We start from the raw sequence: 15,788 nt of genomic DNA on the forward strand, positions 1-15,788 counted from the left end.
ACCATGCTAAGAAGCTGTATTCGGGTCAAGACAACACAACCAGAGTATACCAGTTGTACCAGGAATACTTTAATCTACAACAGGGTAATCAGTCTTGAGGAGTACTATGCTAGTATGAGAAACATTCGTAATGAATTAAATGTTTATCACCCCCTCACTTCTGATGTCAAAATTCAGCAACAACAGAGAGAACAACTTGATGTGACTCGGTTTTCGTGGGGCTGAAATCTGAATATGAACCAGTGCGGGCTCAGATACTCAGGAGGGTCAGCTAATATTTCCGATAGATCAGCCCTACCAGTATCCAGAGGTCGTGGTGTTAGAGGTGGAGCTCGGGGAGCTCAGTCTGGCCGTAGTGGTAGTAGTGGACCGGCATATGGCCGGAGTGGTGGTAGTAGACCTACATATAACCGTGGTGGTGGTCGTACTGGAGGTCAAGATTCAGGGAGAGCCCGTGGCAGAGGATGTAGTTCGGGTCCAAGGAGGTGTACACAATGTGGTATGGATGGACATACCATCAATTATTGCTATGACTTGCATGGTCCACCTTCAACTTGGGCCAATCATGCCGTGACCAGTGACAATAGCTTCAGACAGGATAGCCATTTAGCCGATCAGGTACCTCCTACATCCACAGATGTTGCTGGGAAGGAGATGATGAGTATTCCCCGTGCTGAGTACAAGAGGTTAGTACGGGCCACATCTCAGCAGAACACGGCCACTCTCGCACACTCAGGTATGGCTTGCCTGGCATCCACACCCCATCCCTGGATCATTGATTTTGGAGCCTCCGATCACATGACTGGAACTCCAGGTGTGTTTTCTTCCCTCTCTCATTGCTCAACATCACAATTTGTTACCCTTGCTAATGGTTCCACATCCTCCATTTGTGGTGTTGGTAATGTTGACCTGAACCATATATCCCTATCCTCAATTTTGTATGTCCCTAAATTTCCTTTTAATCTTATGTCTGTTAGTAAGTTGACCAAGTCTCTTAATTGCTCCATTACCTTTTACCCCTCTTCGTGTGTTTTTCATGATCTCAAGACAGGGATGAAGATTGGTGGAGGGCATGAAACTGGTGGATTGTATTATCTTGATGGTGGTGGAAGTACGTCAACAGCTCAACAATCGTCCCTCTCTCCTCTCCAGTGGCACTGTCGATTTGGTCATCCTTCACTAAAACTTTTGAAGTCTTTGGTTCCTTTATTGAGTCATCTTTCTGTTTTGGATTGTGAGTCGTGTCAGTTGGGGAAACATCATCATGTTCCCTTTAGTCCTAGAGTTGATAATCATGTATTGAGTCATTTTTCTTTGGTTCATTCAGATGTTTGGGGTCCTTACAAAGTGATGTCATACAATGGATATAAATATTGTCATTTTTGTTGATGATTATTCAATGATGGCATGGCTCTATTTAATGAAAGAAAGAAGTGAATTATTTACCATTTTCCAAAAGTTTTATGCTGATATTCGCAACCAATTTGGTGTTCACATTAAAATTTTTCGTTTTGATAATGGCTGTGAATATCTCTCTTCATCATTTCAAGACTACCTAGACCAACATGGCATTATCCAACGGGGTGGCTGAGAGAAAGAAACGTCACCTCTTGGAAACAGCTCGGTCCCTCATGCATCACATGAATGTTCTCAAATCGTTTTGGAATGATGCAGTGCTTACTTCCTACTTCTTGGTTAACCGGATGCCCACGTCTATCCTTGATGATCATTCCCCATTCACCACATTGTTTCCTACCTTGTCTTCGTTTCCTCTCTCTCCTCGAGTTTATGGATGTGTTTGTTTTGTTCATAATCTGAGGCAAGAATGTACAAGTTAGATGCACGGTCTATTAAGTGCATCTTCCTTGGCTATTCCCAGACTCAAAAAGGGTATAAGTGTTATCGCCCTAGCTCTCGACGTTCCTTTGTATGTGTTGATGTTACTTTCTTTGAGTCTACTCCATTCTTCTTGGGGTCCGGCGATGTTTCTTCCTCCTCATCACCTCCTCCCCTTCCTCTTCCAGTTGTGGACTCTATTCCTCTTGCTCTCGCAGTGACCAAGTCTTTGCCTCCGGTGCCACCACCTATTCCATCACGTGTATACACAACGCCCACATGTACCGGCACCTCCTCCAGCTTCATCATCGTCGACAGATCTTGCAGCTATTACCACACCAACCCCGACCCCAGTATCTAATCTTGATCTTCCCATTGCCTTGCGGAAAGGTAAACGCAGTTGTACCCTTCATCTGACATCTAATTATGTTTCATTGACTCACCTTTCCACTTCCCATCGCCAGCTTATCTCTTTGTTATCCTTTGTTGTTATACCTAAGGATGTCCAGGAAGCCCTTACCTCTCCAAGATAGTGTCGTGCGATGGAAGAACTCACAGCTCTGGCTCATAATCATACATGGGAACTCACCACTTTTCCTCTTAGTAAGCAGGTTGTTGGCTGTAAGTGGGTTTATACGGTTAAGTACTTACCTGATGGTAGTGTAGAGTGGCTGAAAGCTATATTGGTTGCCAAAGAGTATTCCCAAACCTATGGTATTGATTACACAGAGACTTTCTCCTCGGTTGCTAAGATTGGTTCAATCCGTGTTGTGATTTCTCTTGTTGCGATGTATGATTGGCCCCTCTATCAGCTTGATATCAAGAATGCCTTCTTGCATGGTGATATACTGATGCCGATTGGGTCGGTTCTGTATCTGATAGGCGATCTACCACAGGCTATTGCACTTTTCTTGGGGGTAATCTGGTGACATGGAAAAGAAAGAAGTAGACAATTGTGGCAAGAAGCAATGCAGAGGCAGAATATAAAGCTATGGCACATACTACTTGTGAATTAGTGTGGCTAAGGAACCTTCTACAGGAGATGGGATACACTATTGATACTCCAATGAAGCTCTACTGTGACAATCAGGCTGCAGTTCACATTTACTCTAATCCGATGTTTCATGAGAGAACCAAACACATAGAGGTTGACTGTCACCTTGTTAGAGAGTAGGTGCTGAGTGGAGTGATAGACACAGCATGTGTCAACACAGGAAACCAGTGGGTAGATTTGTTTACTAAAGGGTTGAGTCGGGGGAGAGTGGACTACACATGTAACAAACTGGGATTATATGATATAGACTCTCCAGCTTGAGGGGGAGTGTTAGTGTCAAGTATGTAGGGGTAATTTTGTCTTTGTGCTTGTGTTTAGGTGCTGATGTGTAAGTTTATGTTAGATTTAATGTCCCTAACTTAAGTAGGGGCATATGTGACTTTTCCACATTATTTTAGTAATATAAAATACATCTGGCCGAATGGGAGAGTGAACTTTTTCTCTCATTCGAACCAGAATCTTTTCTCCTTGTTTCTCTTCTTCTCTTCTCCTTTCTCTCTTTCTCTCCTTCTCCCTTCTCTCTCTCTTTCTTGACTGTTATCAGTCTAACAGGCAGACCGAACACTAACAGTATTCTTCCTGCTTTCGACTATATAAGTCTAACCTTCCTCTATTCCAACCTCTTGCTTAATGCTTTGCTTGCTTTTTAAACCTGCTTCTTCCACAAATTTCCTAAACCATTCCACTATTTCTGCCCCAGTCACGAAAACCATAGCTCTTCATCCTTCCCTTATCTTTAAAATCAGCTTGCCTTGGACTCCAACTTCCTCAAACCAGAGATCCTTAGCTTCAACCTTCAGCTTTCTTCTCCACCTCCCTGCCTCCACGAAGCTGCCTTCCATGGTTCCCTAAAGTAATGGCCTTCTTGAGCTCTTCAGAACTCCCCATTACATTAATCTATTAGCCTGAAGACTTAAGAGTTCAATTTAGCCTGAAGACTCTCTATGGTTTCATTACAGTTACCTCTCCTATCACCTCATTTTTCTCTTGGATGTGAACTCTTCCAATCATTCTCTCGGTATTGGCATCATTAGGCCATTACACAAGGTTTTCCTCCCGGGTTCCTATTGATCTCACTTCACCCTCTTCCTTTGTATTGTTATCCTTTAGTTAAATCTGATTCATGAAACTGTTATTGCCTCCATCTTTGCAGTTCATTTCCTTCTGTACTTTATTTCTTCTATCCATGACATCCATGACCCCTAACTCCAAATATACATCCTTCTCTACTTACTCTCTCAACTAGTCACTCCCTCCCTTTGCATGTCTCCAAGGATGAAGCTTTTTCCTTTCTAATTTTATTTTTTTATTTAATCATCCATGTTCTCTTTTTTGTAGAAAATCATTCATGTTCAATTGATATGTATTTTGCGATTCCAATTGCAAAAATATGGAGATTTGCGGTTAGTTTTGTGATCATTATTAGACTTATGCATTTTTCCAAAAAAAAAAAAGAAAAATCAAAAATACAAAATAATTTAATTATACTTCTTAAATGATATTCATGATTCTAAAATAATTTATTTCAGTGAATTGAAAGCTCGAGCATTGTTTGATGTATTATTAGTAAGGTTGTTGTATGATATCTACATGTTCTAGACTCCTGATACTAACAATTATAATGTATCTCTTTGTATAAACTATTAAAGTGTGCATTTATTATGTATTTGTACCTTATTCATATTTATTTGAACCTTATATTTGGTGTTAATAATGTATTTGTGGGATTTATAGGAATTTCCCTAATATATCTTAGCATTCCATGTCTTCCCAAAGCATATATGTATTTGTATCCGTACCCAACCTTACTAATACAATACTTGATACTAATATTATGAACTTTGATTACTACCAAGATGACAATGTTAATTTCAGGCATGCTAACTGGTGCTAGCTTGAGGGAGTGTTAGTGTGTTCAAACCATACTATCATAAAGAAAGGGACCAAGGGGGTATTTTGGGAAGAATAGTTATAATAAATGATTTTGATACAATGTCTTCTTCATTGAGGAGTGAGGACTACTTTGTAACTTAGGTATTTCTAGTGCTAATATAAACCATCTCTCTCATCTTCTCTTCTCTCATACCATTTACAATAACAAGGTTCAAATCTACAGACTCACCTTATCAAGCAGGAAATTTCTAATAATCAACAATAGCTTCAGGCAAAAGTATTGGCAAGCAAATAAAGAAGATAAAATAGAAGGGGAAACAAGAATAACTTCTACTATAGCTGTTGGTTATGGTAGAAATATATATATATAAAAAAAAAAAAAAAAAAAACTCTTTATTCACTCCTTATAAGGAAAAACAATAGAATAGAATAGTATATGATGCTCTCTACAAGAACTTCTAATGCTCTTTTATAAACCAAAAATCAACAAATTTGCACTTGTACTTTTATTCTGACTCCTACTTGTATTCAGACATCAAAAGAAATAGAAACTTCCTTTTCAAACTACAACACTTTTATCACTTTCTAATTCTACTAAAACTAACTTCATATAAAGAACCAGAAATTATTAAAAATAGTAAAATGTGATTTCACTATAAATAGTAATTAGGAAATTAACTATAATTAGTAATTATGGAAATTACTACAAATGCCAATGGGATCCACAGGTCAACCAGTTGACTTTGACTTTGACCATGACCTAAAGAACCCAAAAATCAGTCATTTGAAGCCTTAGTTGGGGAACTCCCAGTTGTCGAATTAAGATGAATATTTAGGCATTATAAGTATACAAACACCAAATGTCAGCCAAGTCAACCAAGGTTTGACTGGTTAAATAGTCTTGTCTTTACTGGTCAGTAGTGCATTTAGCAACTTGCCAACTGACCACTTGTCCTCCATTTCTTTGTTTCCATATTTGCATCATCTCATGAAGCCAATAGAAACCTATTGCAACTAGAAACGAGATAAGAATCTATATTCTGGTAAAACCACCACCAGAAGGATCCATTGTTCTCTAAAGTATCAACTTTTGATCATCAAAAATCTTAAAATATGGAGGGATGAATTTATTTAGTTAATAAATAACTAAAATAAAGATATGATAAATAAAAAATATAGTAAATATTCCATAAAAATAGGAAAATTTATGAGAAAATAGCTCATATTTGCAAGTTCTAATTATATATTCATTATCTCATCAGCCATCAATAATATATCACTTGCAAAGTTGCAAATCAAAATTTTAGAATTAACAATTAACATAAATTGTGCAAAATTAATTGTAAACAAGTATGTCATCTCATATTCCTATGAATGTAACACATTAAAACAAATCAGAACTATGGTACCCCATTTCTATTTATAACATTTTATTGAAATACTACAATAAACAAATTTGGAGGGTTTTCACCCCCAGTATTATGTTAATATATAAAGGAATACAATAAAATGGTTCCCCCACTTTAACTTAACATCTTTATTAAAAAACTAGTTTGAAAGGTAAAAAAATATAAAAGCATCTCTATGCCTATACAGTGTACCTCCATGCATTTTCTAAGCACCTCACATAGAGGTGACCCTCCAGGCATACACCTCCAGTGCCTTTCAAAAGTTAATAACACTGGTGTGAAATATGGGAGAACATCCTATTAGGGTTAATAGAGAAGGGGAGAAATAGGAAGTGCTCACTCAATTTTTTCACAAAATCAAATAAAACGTGTGTCATTGGATCTGGAAACCATTTTATGATATTGGTTGATTAGTTATAAGTTTTTTCTGGTATCATTGTTCAACTCATTTTGGATGTACCATTTGTAGTAATTCCTGTAATTACTACCATTATAATTTCTCTGATCAGTATTTATAGTAATTCTCATAAATATCATTTATAGTAAAATCAAGGCTTACTGTTTATAGCAAAATTAAATATGAAGACAAGAACCACAAGAGAATAGACTAATATTAAAAATAGGGAGATCAAAAAATAAGACTTTTTCACCAAAAAGAAGCTAACAAGACTGACTAAAATCCTAAAATCTCAAATAACAAACAAGAACTAATTGAATGATACCATGAACAATGAATGATGAACTACAGAAGAACAGATTTCCAAGACACAGGAGGAACTTGATTAATAGATCCAAAGTTGACTAACAGATTTGAACACTATCAATATCTTCATTAGTGTCAAAGTCATCTTCCTGTTGGTCTAATGCAATCTTGTCATGGACAATTAAAAAGAAAGAAGAAACAAGAGTAGACATCGGTGATTTAACAACACCAAACACCAATCTGTCCCCCTCTAATGAAAGAGACTCTTTATATAATATTAAAGTTATCCAAAATAACAGTAAAACTCCCAATGGGGCCGACATTCCATTAAAGTCCCTTATCATAATTTTTACTCCTAAACTAACCCCATACTTCATACACCTTAAGAATTGAATACTCAAATAATAAAGAACACTAAGGGAACTAGGAAAAAAGAACTTAATTTTGGAATACACCACAAAGGGAACTAGAGTTACCTTATATCCAGCTTTGAATCAGCTGCCCGAAGCATGCAAATGTAACGACTTGGACAATGCTGTAGTTCAAATAAAGATGTTGCCCACCTCACAGCACAGAAACGCACTTCACTTTGTTCCTTGTCATTACAGAGACAATAAAAGCCCATTAAAGAGCATGAAGTTTTCAATGAAAACAATGTTCATTTTATGAAAGTAATGTCACAGGTCATTGTTTTTAGACCTCATAAAAATAGCACCAAAAAGACCACAAAATAATAGAAGAATAACAAGTACAAAATCCAAATCAGGATTCCAAACAAATGAAAATAAAAAAAAATATATATGCAAGAGGTTCTTACAACTTGGGAATTCTTCAGCAGAAGTGACTCCAGATCTTCTAACACATTTGATGGAGCTCCCTATTTCAAGGAACAACAATCATACAAAGACACAAGGATCCACAAAAAACCAAGAAGGAAATTATCACTGAAAAGGAGATGATCAATTCAAAAAAGCTACAAGCCACAAAAGAGTGTAATTATAGAGGACCGTGCACTGGTATTGGATCCCTAATTTTGGATCGGTTAAAGGTTCATCCAGAATTTAAAGAAACCGAAAGATTGAATTTTGGCTCAGCTTTTTAATCCATTCATATGCCTTCAACCTTGATCAGAATTTTCCAAAGAACCAGCACCACAAACATAAATAGAATCGAGATAGTGGCAAGTTGATGCAGTACATCCCTTAGAAGCCCAAATAAGTTTTAGTTCTTTTTTGAAGTTGGTTTAAGTTTCTTATTGCAAGTCAACTTACTTTTTCCTTGTAGAATGCTATTGTAATCGACTCTTCCCCATTATAAAGGGGTAGCATTGTTGGTAAAGCTTTTCAAAGCAGAATGGATATTTGATTATTATTTTTTTATTGCTGTTCCAACTAAAAAAAAATCTTTTATACTTAGCCAACAAATATTTTTGGGTATGTCTACTTTTTTCATGATATGAGTCCCTCTAGGCATAAATTTGATCCTAAGTCCATCTAATGTTTTTTCCTTGGTTATTCTCTTGTTCAAAATGGCTATAGATGTTTTGGTCCTCATTTTGGAAGGGCATGTGTATAAGAAAGTTACCTTTCACCTCCTCCTCCTATGTCTATGTATCTGCCTTAGTTATGGCAATAGTTCTTCATCAGGCAAAGAGGGTGACTCTTGAAACTGAATGTCCATCACAATCTAAACACTCGGGCTCAGGTAATCTTAAACTTGCATCTCTGCTTCATCTTGAGTCCCCTAGTTCTTCTATTACTAAACCTGATGCCATGAATCCTAACCTTGATCTCCTTATTGCCATCTATAAGGGAAAGAGGAAATGCACCAGTTATCCCATTACTATGTTTCTTATAACACTTTGTCACCCTCCTATTTTACCTATAATTCTACCATATCTTCTATTTCCATTCTTTGTAGTGTTACAAAGGCAACGCAATCCCCTCACTGGAAGGAAGCTATGAACTAATAGATGGAGACCCTCATAAAGAACTAGACTTGGGAGATTGTTCTTCTTCCCAAGGACAAGATTCCCATTGGGTACAAGTGGATGTATATTGTTAAACATAAGGCAGATGGTTCAATTGAGAGATATAAGGCATGGTTAATGGCCAAAGGGTATACTCAGACCTATGGCATTGATTATCTGGAGACATTTGCTCTTGTGGCTAAAATGACTTCTACTTGTGTATGTCTCCTTGCCCACTACTATTGGCCTCTATATCAAATGGATGTATGGGGATCTAGAAGAAGAAATATATATATATATATATATATATGAACCTACCTCCAAGAGTGAGCTTCCCTAACCATAAAGGGAAAGTTTTCCGTCTAAAGAAGTCTCTGCATGGACTCAAGCAATCAATTAGAGCCTCGTTTGACAGATTTAGAAATGTTGCCTTGAAGGCTGGATTCTCCCAATCTCAAGTTGATCACACTTTATTCATAAGAAGAGTTGATGGCCGGATGAATATGTTGATAGTGTACATTAATGACGTTGTTGAGACTGAGGATGACATCTCAAGAATCACTCAGTGGGTTCTAGTGGCGGATCATTGTCTTCTCTTCTGTTGTGTGTGCAATAACAGCTCTTTGCCTGTTAAGGGATTCATTTTCTTTAAGGAAAGGATCCCAACTTGTTTTCCCTTTGCAATACATTGTTGTACATCCTTCCATGTGCATATCAGTCAGCACTTACTAGCATACATTTCAGTTACTTTCTCACAAGAGAATATAAGAGGGTCTCACATAGAAAAATTTCAATATTTGTGAGAATCCTAAGAACGATGCTAAGTCCCTAACAAATAATTTTTCAGTTTATATGCTCCTGTGCATATATAGGCACCTTTTGTATATAATACTCACCCTCTTATAGTTATTTCAATACAATCATTTTTACCGCTTTTCAAAAAAAAAAAAAAAAAAACCAATAATTTTCAGTTTATGTTCTGCGAGATTCAGGTTATAGCAGTCTTTTGGGATTATCCTTCTTCCACGGTCTCTTTTTCCATGCAATTTCACCTCTCCCTCCACATTATTGTGTGTGTATTATCTTTCTTTTCTAAAATCTACGATCTTGTAAACTTTTGGCCAAAAATGAAGAAGGAAAAAGAAAACCAGAGAAGAGATACCTTGTAAGCTATAGCAAGTGAAGTGGTTGCTTCTTGAATGGTAAGACGTAACAACTGATCCTCCACTCTCAAAGAATCAAAAAGTCTAACAGCCATATCAATCTTGTCTCTGAAAAAGACACATAAGCACACAAAGTGTTTGAGAGAGACAGACAGAGGGGAGAAGCAGAGAGACCAAGACCTTCAGATTATGTTGATCAAATCATAGGGAGCTAAGGTAACATAATAAAACATAGGTAAGAAAGAATGCCTGAAAAGTTGGGGAATCCGCTGTGCAAGCAAACCAATTGCTTGAAAGGCAAAAGTTTTAATATCCCTAGAAGTTGCATCTGTACAAATGTAGAGATATATCCTAATTAGGTAATATTCTCAGGACCCAACCTATAATAAATAGAAGCTTCTGCATGAATTTGATATAAACAAGAACACAATCAGGAATGAAAGAAAATCAAATGTAAGGAAGATTAACTGCATAAAATAATGTGGACTTGGTGCTGAAAACAATCAAATGCATAAGAAAATCAAATGCTAAGGAAAATTGGCCTTGAATGTTGCACCTGCAGCAGTTTTTTTGGTGCATCTGGCAGGAGAGAAATGTAAGGATCTTCAGGAACAAAAGCAACACTATAGACTCAGTGTTTCATAGAATTTTGGGAAAATTGTTTTCTTCACTTGCCATGAACAAAATGTTTAAACATATAAGTTACAGTTCCTTTTTTTTACATGAAAATCTTTTTGTAAAGCAGGTTTGGGTATAGGGCTGCATGGGCATCTATTGTATAATCCCTAGGTGCAGCAACTAGTTGCACATGCTTTTTGGCTTTCACTTGATGATACTATACTTTATCTTCTCCCTCAAAAGAAATTCAAATGCTAAGGAAACATTAACTGCTTAAAATAATTTGGACCTGATTCTGCACTTGAACTATCAAGTGACCTCAAAATACCGCTCAATATAACAGGGCCCATAACCTTCAGTTGATCCAATACTGCCTGCAGTAAATAAACCACAAGAGATAAGTATTTAGGAAAAAGAATACACTGCTCATGGGTGGCACCCATTGCAAGTATGGTCCAGAAAGGCAGAAACCATATATTAAAACGTGGGATTATAAAAAAGAATAAGAATATATTAGTAAACATCTTTCTATGCTAGCCAGGAAAATGTCTTCCTGGCAATTAACCATGTAATGTATCTTTGGTGTATGCCATTTAAATTCCAACAAAACAATGCTAGTCATGAACGAACATCTTTCTGGCAATTAACAGCAATAATAGGGGTTATCATTTATAGCTCTACCCAGAAGCCTGACCCAGCCCACATACAGGCAGTCAACAGACATCATGGAAAATAGATACACATAGACTGAAGCATATAGAAAGAAACATACATTTGGAGCATTTCATTATTTGGCATTTAAATGAAAATGAATTATAACTTTGGAGGCTTGTAATAATTAAACACAGACATGCTGATAATTCAAATTTGTAATTTCCGGTGATATTACTCACAAAAGGTGGTATGCTTCACACTGACCACACGAAATCTTTAGGCTCAGTTTGGAAAGAGTACAAATACAAATTTGTAGAGTGCAAAACCTTGTATTTTGTATTATTTTATATGTGCTTGCATTGTACATATTTGTATATGCAGTCCTTCCAAACTGAGCCTTAGGCTTGTTTGCTTGCATGCAAATCTGAACAGGTGCACCCAGATCAATTTTGCATCTTTTTGTATGTAACCATGATTTGCATTCTTACCTGATTCAAAATTTGTACCGTCTCATTTGCACTCAATGGCAGTGCAATGTTTGCCTCCCAAAAACTGATGCAAAATTTGCACCACCTTCCACCTACATCAATTCCTTCTCATATAAAATTATAAAGTGGGTAACACAACATCTTGCTTCTTACCTCATTCCCCAAAAAAAATAATTCCTTCCTACCTCCATTCCCTTTCATATAAAGTGAGTACCACATCATTTTACTTCTCAAAATAAATAAAACAAATTAAATCTGAAACAAAAGTAAATCAGAATTTACACTCAGCCTCTGTATACTCCCATGCATTTACACCAGTGCAAATAAAATACACACTGCAAACTGAGCCTTATGCTCTGTTTGTTTGCAGTGCAAATCTGAACCAGATACGAATTTTGCATCCAGTCACACCTCTTTGTTTGTTACTATGATTTGTTCTCCTACCTGTGCAAAACTTTCACTTTTTGTCTCATTTGCACTCACTGGAAGTGCAAATTTTACATCAAAAAACTTGTGCAAAATTTGCACCACCTTCCCCCTATCTTGAATCTTGATTCACCCTCATATAAAGTAGGGACCAGCTCAGTTGCTTCCCACCCTTCTCATCCCAAAAATATAGCCTTCCTCCTATCTCAATTTATAAAGTGGGGACCACATCATTTTACTTCTTGCAACAAACATGACAGCAACAAATTTGAAGCAAAAGAAAACCAGAATTTACACTCAGCTTTTGCACTTCCCTGCATTTAAACTAGTGCAAATGAAATTCACACTGCAAACAAACAGAGGGAATGTGTGTGTATGCGTACAAAGGAAACAGGTTCCTCCTAAGCCAAAGTACTTACATGTTTAAATACCCAGACAGTGAATTCCATTCCCAACTGCTTCAACCTTGAAGTGGTCCCAATTCCTATCATATTTCAAGTTTTGGGAAAAGAAAAGAAAAAACAAGAACACGGCAAGTCAGTCAGCTAGTTCATACAAAATTCACATAAGAGGCACTTATGGGTATTGCCTGAAAATAGTAACTAAAAAATAAGTTGCTAGATGTGAAACCATGATTAGAAAAGGAAGGTGCAAAGGAAAAAAAAAAAAAAAACTAAAAGGTCCCTCTGCATCCAAATCTATGATTGCACACCTTTTTACTTAGGCATTGCTAAAGATATCTTGGGAAAAGAAAAAATATATACACACTATTCATCGACATTAGAGAAAGTTATGATAGTCTCTCAAGGGAGATAATATGGTGTAATTTGAAATAGGCAGGAGTCCCAAATGGATAAATTAACCTAAGAATATGTATTATGGTGCAACGTTTGGTGTTTAAACACATGGACAAATTCTATATTTTTCAATTACCACAGGCCTTCACATGCTAATCATTGACAATAGAGAAAGTGTTTGATAGTCTCTCTAGGGAGATAATACGGTCTATTTTGAAATAGATAGGCGCCCAAAGTGGATAATTTAACCTGAGAATATAAATATGGTGCCTAACTGGCATTGTACAATGGGCCATGACCAAGTGTAAGCCCTTACCCCGTATTTGTTTGCACTAGTCATGGATGAACTGACCAAGCATGTAAAGGAGGATATTCAATGATGACATAGTATTGATCATTTGATTAACAAATCTAGGATTGAATGCAAAATTAGAAACATAGAGAGATGCCCTAAAATCAAGAGGTTTTAAAATAAGCAGGAGTACAACTGAAGGATCTGGAGTCTGTAGCTTGGTGCTATAGGGATGAAATTAAGAAATATAAATGGCTGACAAGGAATATGACTGAGCATTCATTGAGTTGGGAGGTCAGCTAAATGCAATGGCTGAAATATTATCTAAGCAAGGGGTCTCAAGGGAACAATTATTTTGGGCTCAGTTATAATCTGCACTTTCTTTTCAATTTCGGAAGAGGTTGCATCTCATGCCTCTAAGTGATGCTTGTATCAAAAAAATAAGCAGGAGTACGTATATAAGCAATGAAAATTGTAGGAATACCAGGAAAGAGAATCTGGAAACAATTACAACTAGAGAACAAGAGATACCTCAGAGACCATTCCTGTTACCTTGGTCTGGTTATGCATAACAAGAAAAAGATTGAAAAGGATGTTATACATTGAGTTAGAGTAGGGTGGATGAAATAGAGTTCATTCTTAGAATAATGTGATCAAAGAAAACCAGTCGTTAGAGGGAAGTTTTTATGAGACAGCTATAAAGCAGTAAATGTTATATAGAGCAAAGTGCTAGGCAGTCGAGAAGCAACATGTCCAAAAAAATTGTGTGGTAAAGATGCATATCAAGATGGATGAGTGGAAAACATAGAAGAATAGAACTAGAGATAAATATATTATGGAGAATTAAGAGTAACTCCTATAGATGACAAATAAGGAAAGTCTCATTGTGATGCTGAAAGGCATGTAAAAGAGACTTATTGGGTTCTTTATCCTCATCTGAAACCAGCTGTGTTAAGGAAAGACAAAAAGCCCCAGAAAAATCAAACAGCAATTGGGAACCATGTTACTAGTCACAGTGGTGATAACTCGAAGAACACATCTATAGTTGCATCTTCTCCCATGGGACAGACTGCTAATTCCTCCACATCCGGGTCCTTGGGTCTCACTGCTGATGAGGTAGAGGTCCTTAGCCGGGCCCTAACCCGTCTAAGGACTAATTCCCTTGCTTCCACTTCTCTTGCCAGATCAGGTATTATCTTTGCTTATAGCACAACTAGTTCTATAGACTCTACTTCTTGGATTATTGATTCCGGTGCAACTGACCACATCACACACATGTCCTCTTTATTTTCTTCTTACCAATTGATGTCTGGCCAAGATAAGATGAGAGTTGATGACGGTTCCCTCTCCACCATCTCTGGGAAGGGGGGGGGGGGGTTGACCTAAGCAAGAACCTCTCTTAAATTTGTTCTACATGTTCCAAATCTTACTTCCAATCTCTTATTTGTTTCGAAGCTTACCATGAATTTAAACTGTAGCGTAACTTTCTTTCCTACTCATTGTGTCTTTCAGGACAGATTGACGAAGAGAACGATTAGGAGCAGTCATGAGTGTGGAGGTCTCTACTATTTTGATGCAGACATAAGTTCGGCCTTACAATCATCTGTTACCGGTAGTCAGAATAATGAGGAGTCAATAGCTAGGTTACACTTGTGGCATGCTAGGCTAGGTCATTTACCTTTTTTATCTTTGCAAGGGTTGTTTCCTGAATTATTCAAGGGTATTTCGAGTCAAAGTTTAGTTTGTGAAGTGTGTCAGTTGTCAAAATAATGTAGAACTCTATCCAATTTTTAGTAATGAAATTCAAGTTCCTTTTGATTTGGTCCATTCTGATGTTTGGGGCCCTTCACCCCTTGTTTCTGTGGATGGCTTTTGTTACTTTATTAGTTTTATTGATCACTACTCACGATGCATATGGATCTACTTGTTAAAATGGCGTGATGAAGTGCCACGGATAACCATGGCATTTTGTAAAATGATTGAAACTCAATTTGACAAGAAGATTAAGCAATTCCATTCCGACAATGCTGCTGAATATTTTGAAAGATCCTTGAACCTGTTCATGGAAGATGCTGGCATGCTACATCAGTCATCTTGTGCTAGTACCCCTCAACAGAATGGGGTTGCTAAGCGCAAAAATAGACACTTATTGGAGACCGCTCGAGCTTTATTATTTCAGCACAAGGTTCCCAAGCACTATTGGTCTCAAGCAGTCCTTACCGCATCATATCTGATAAATCGGATGCCATCCAAGGTGTTGGGTATGAAAACTCCTTTCTCTGTCCTTTGCCCTAATCTTCCTGACTTTCCTCTTCCACCTAGAGTCTTTGGTTGTGTATGTTTTATACATGTAAAGGATCCAAAGAAGACCAAGTTGGATCCTAGGGCTACGAAAGGAATCTTTCTTGGGTACTCTCCTATACAGAAAGGTTACAAGTGTTATGATCCCGTCACCAAGAAGAAATACGTCACAAAAGATGTGGTAT

General features: G+C 37.1%; 1 protein-coding gene across 4 annotated transcripts in view; it reads right to left on the bottom strand.

Annotated features, from left to right (window-relative positions):
* Positions 1-15,788, bottom strand: part of LOC104607842 (ARM repeat superfamily protein) — a 117,141-nt gene that overhangs the window by 75,233 nt on the left and 26,120 nt on the right. For all 4 annotated transcript variants that reach the window (XR_016078622.1, XM_010273590.3, XM_010273589.3 and 1 more), the window contains 6 exons: positions 12,633-12,697; positions 10,935-11,019; positions 10,277-10,355; positions 10,027-10,135; positions 7,713-7,772; positions 7,372-7,490 (listed from right to left, as the gene is read on the bottom strand). Coding sequence is in view for 3 of the 4 variants with exons in the window: in XM_010273590.3 (XP_010271892.1) it covers positions 7,372-7,490; positions 7,713-7,772; positions 10,027-10,135; positions 10,277-10,355; positions 10,935-11,019; positions 12,633-12,697 (517 nt within the window). In the remaining variant the exon portion in view is untranslated. The remainder of the gene's footprint in view (positions 1-7,371; positions 7,491-7,712; positions 7,773-10,026; positions 10,136-10,276; positions 10,356-10,934; positions 11,020-12,632; positions 12,698-15,788) is intronic.

This window comes from Nelumbo nucifera, chromosome 7, assembly GCF_055504915.1.
Source record: "Nelumbo nucifera cultivar China Antique chromosome 7, China Antique-T2T, whole genome shotgun sequence".
In the NCBI taxonomy this organism is placed as follows: domain Eukaryota; kingdom Viridiplantae; phylum Streptophyta; class Magnoliopsida; order Proteales; family Nelumbonaceae; genus Nelumbo; species Nelumbo nucifera.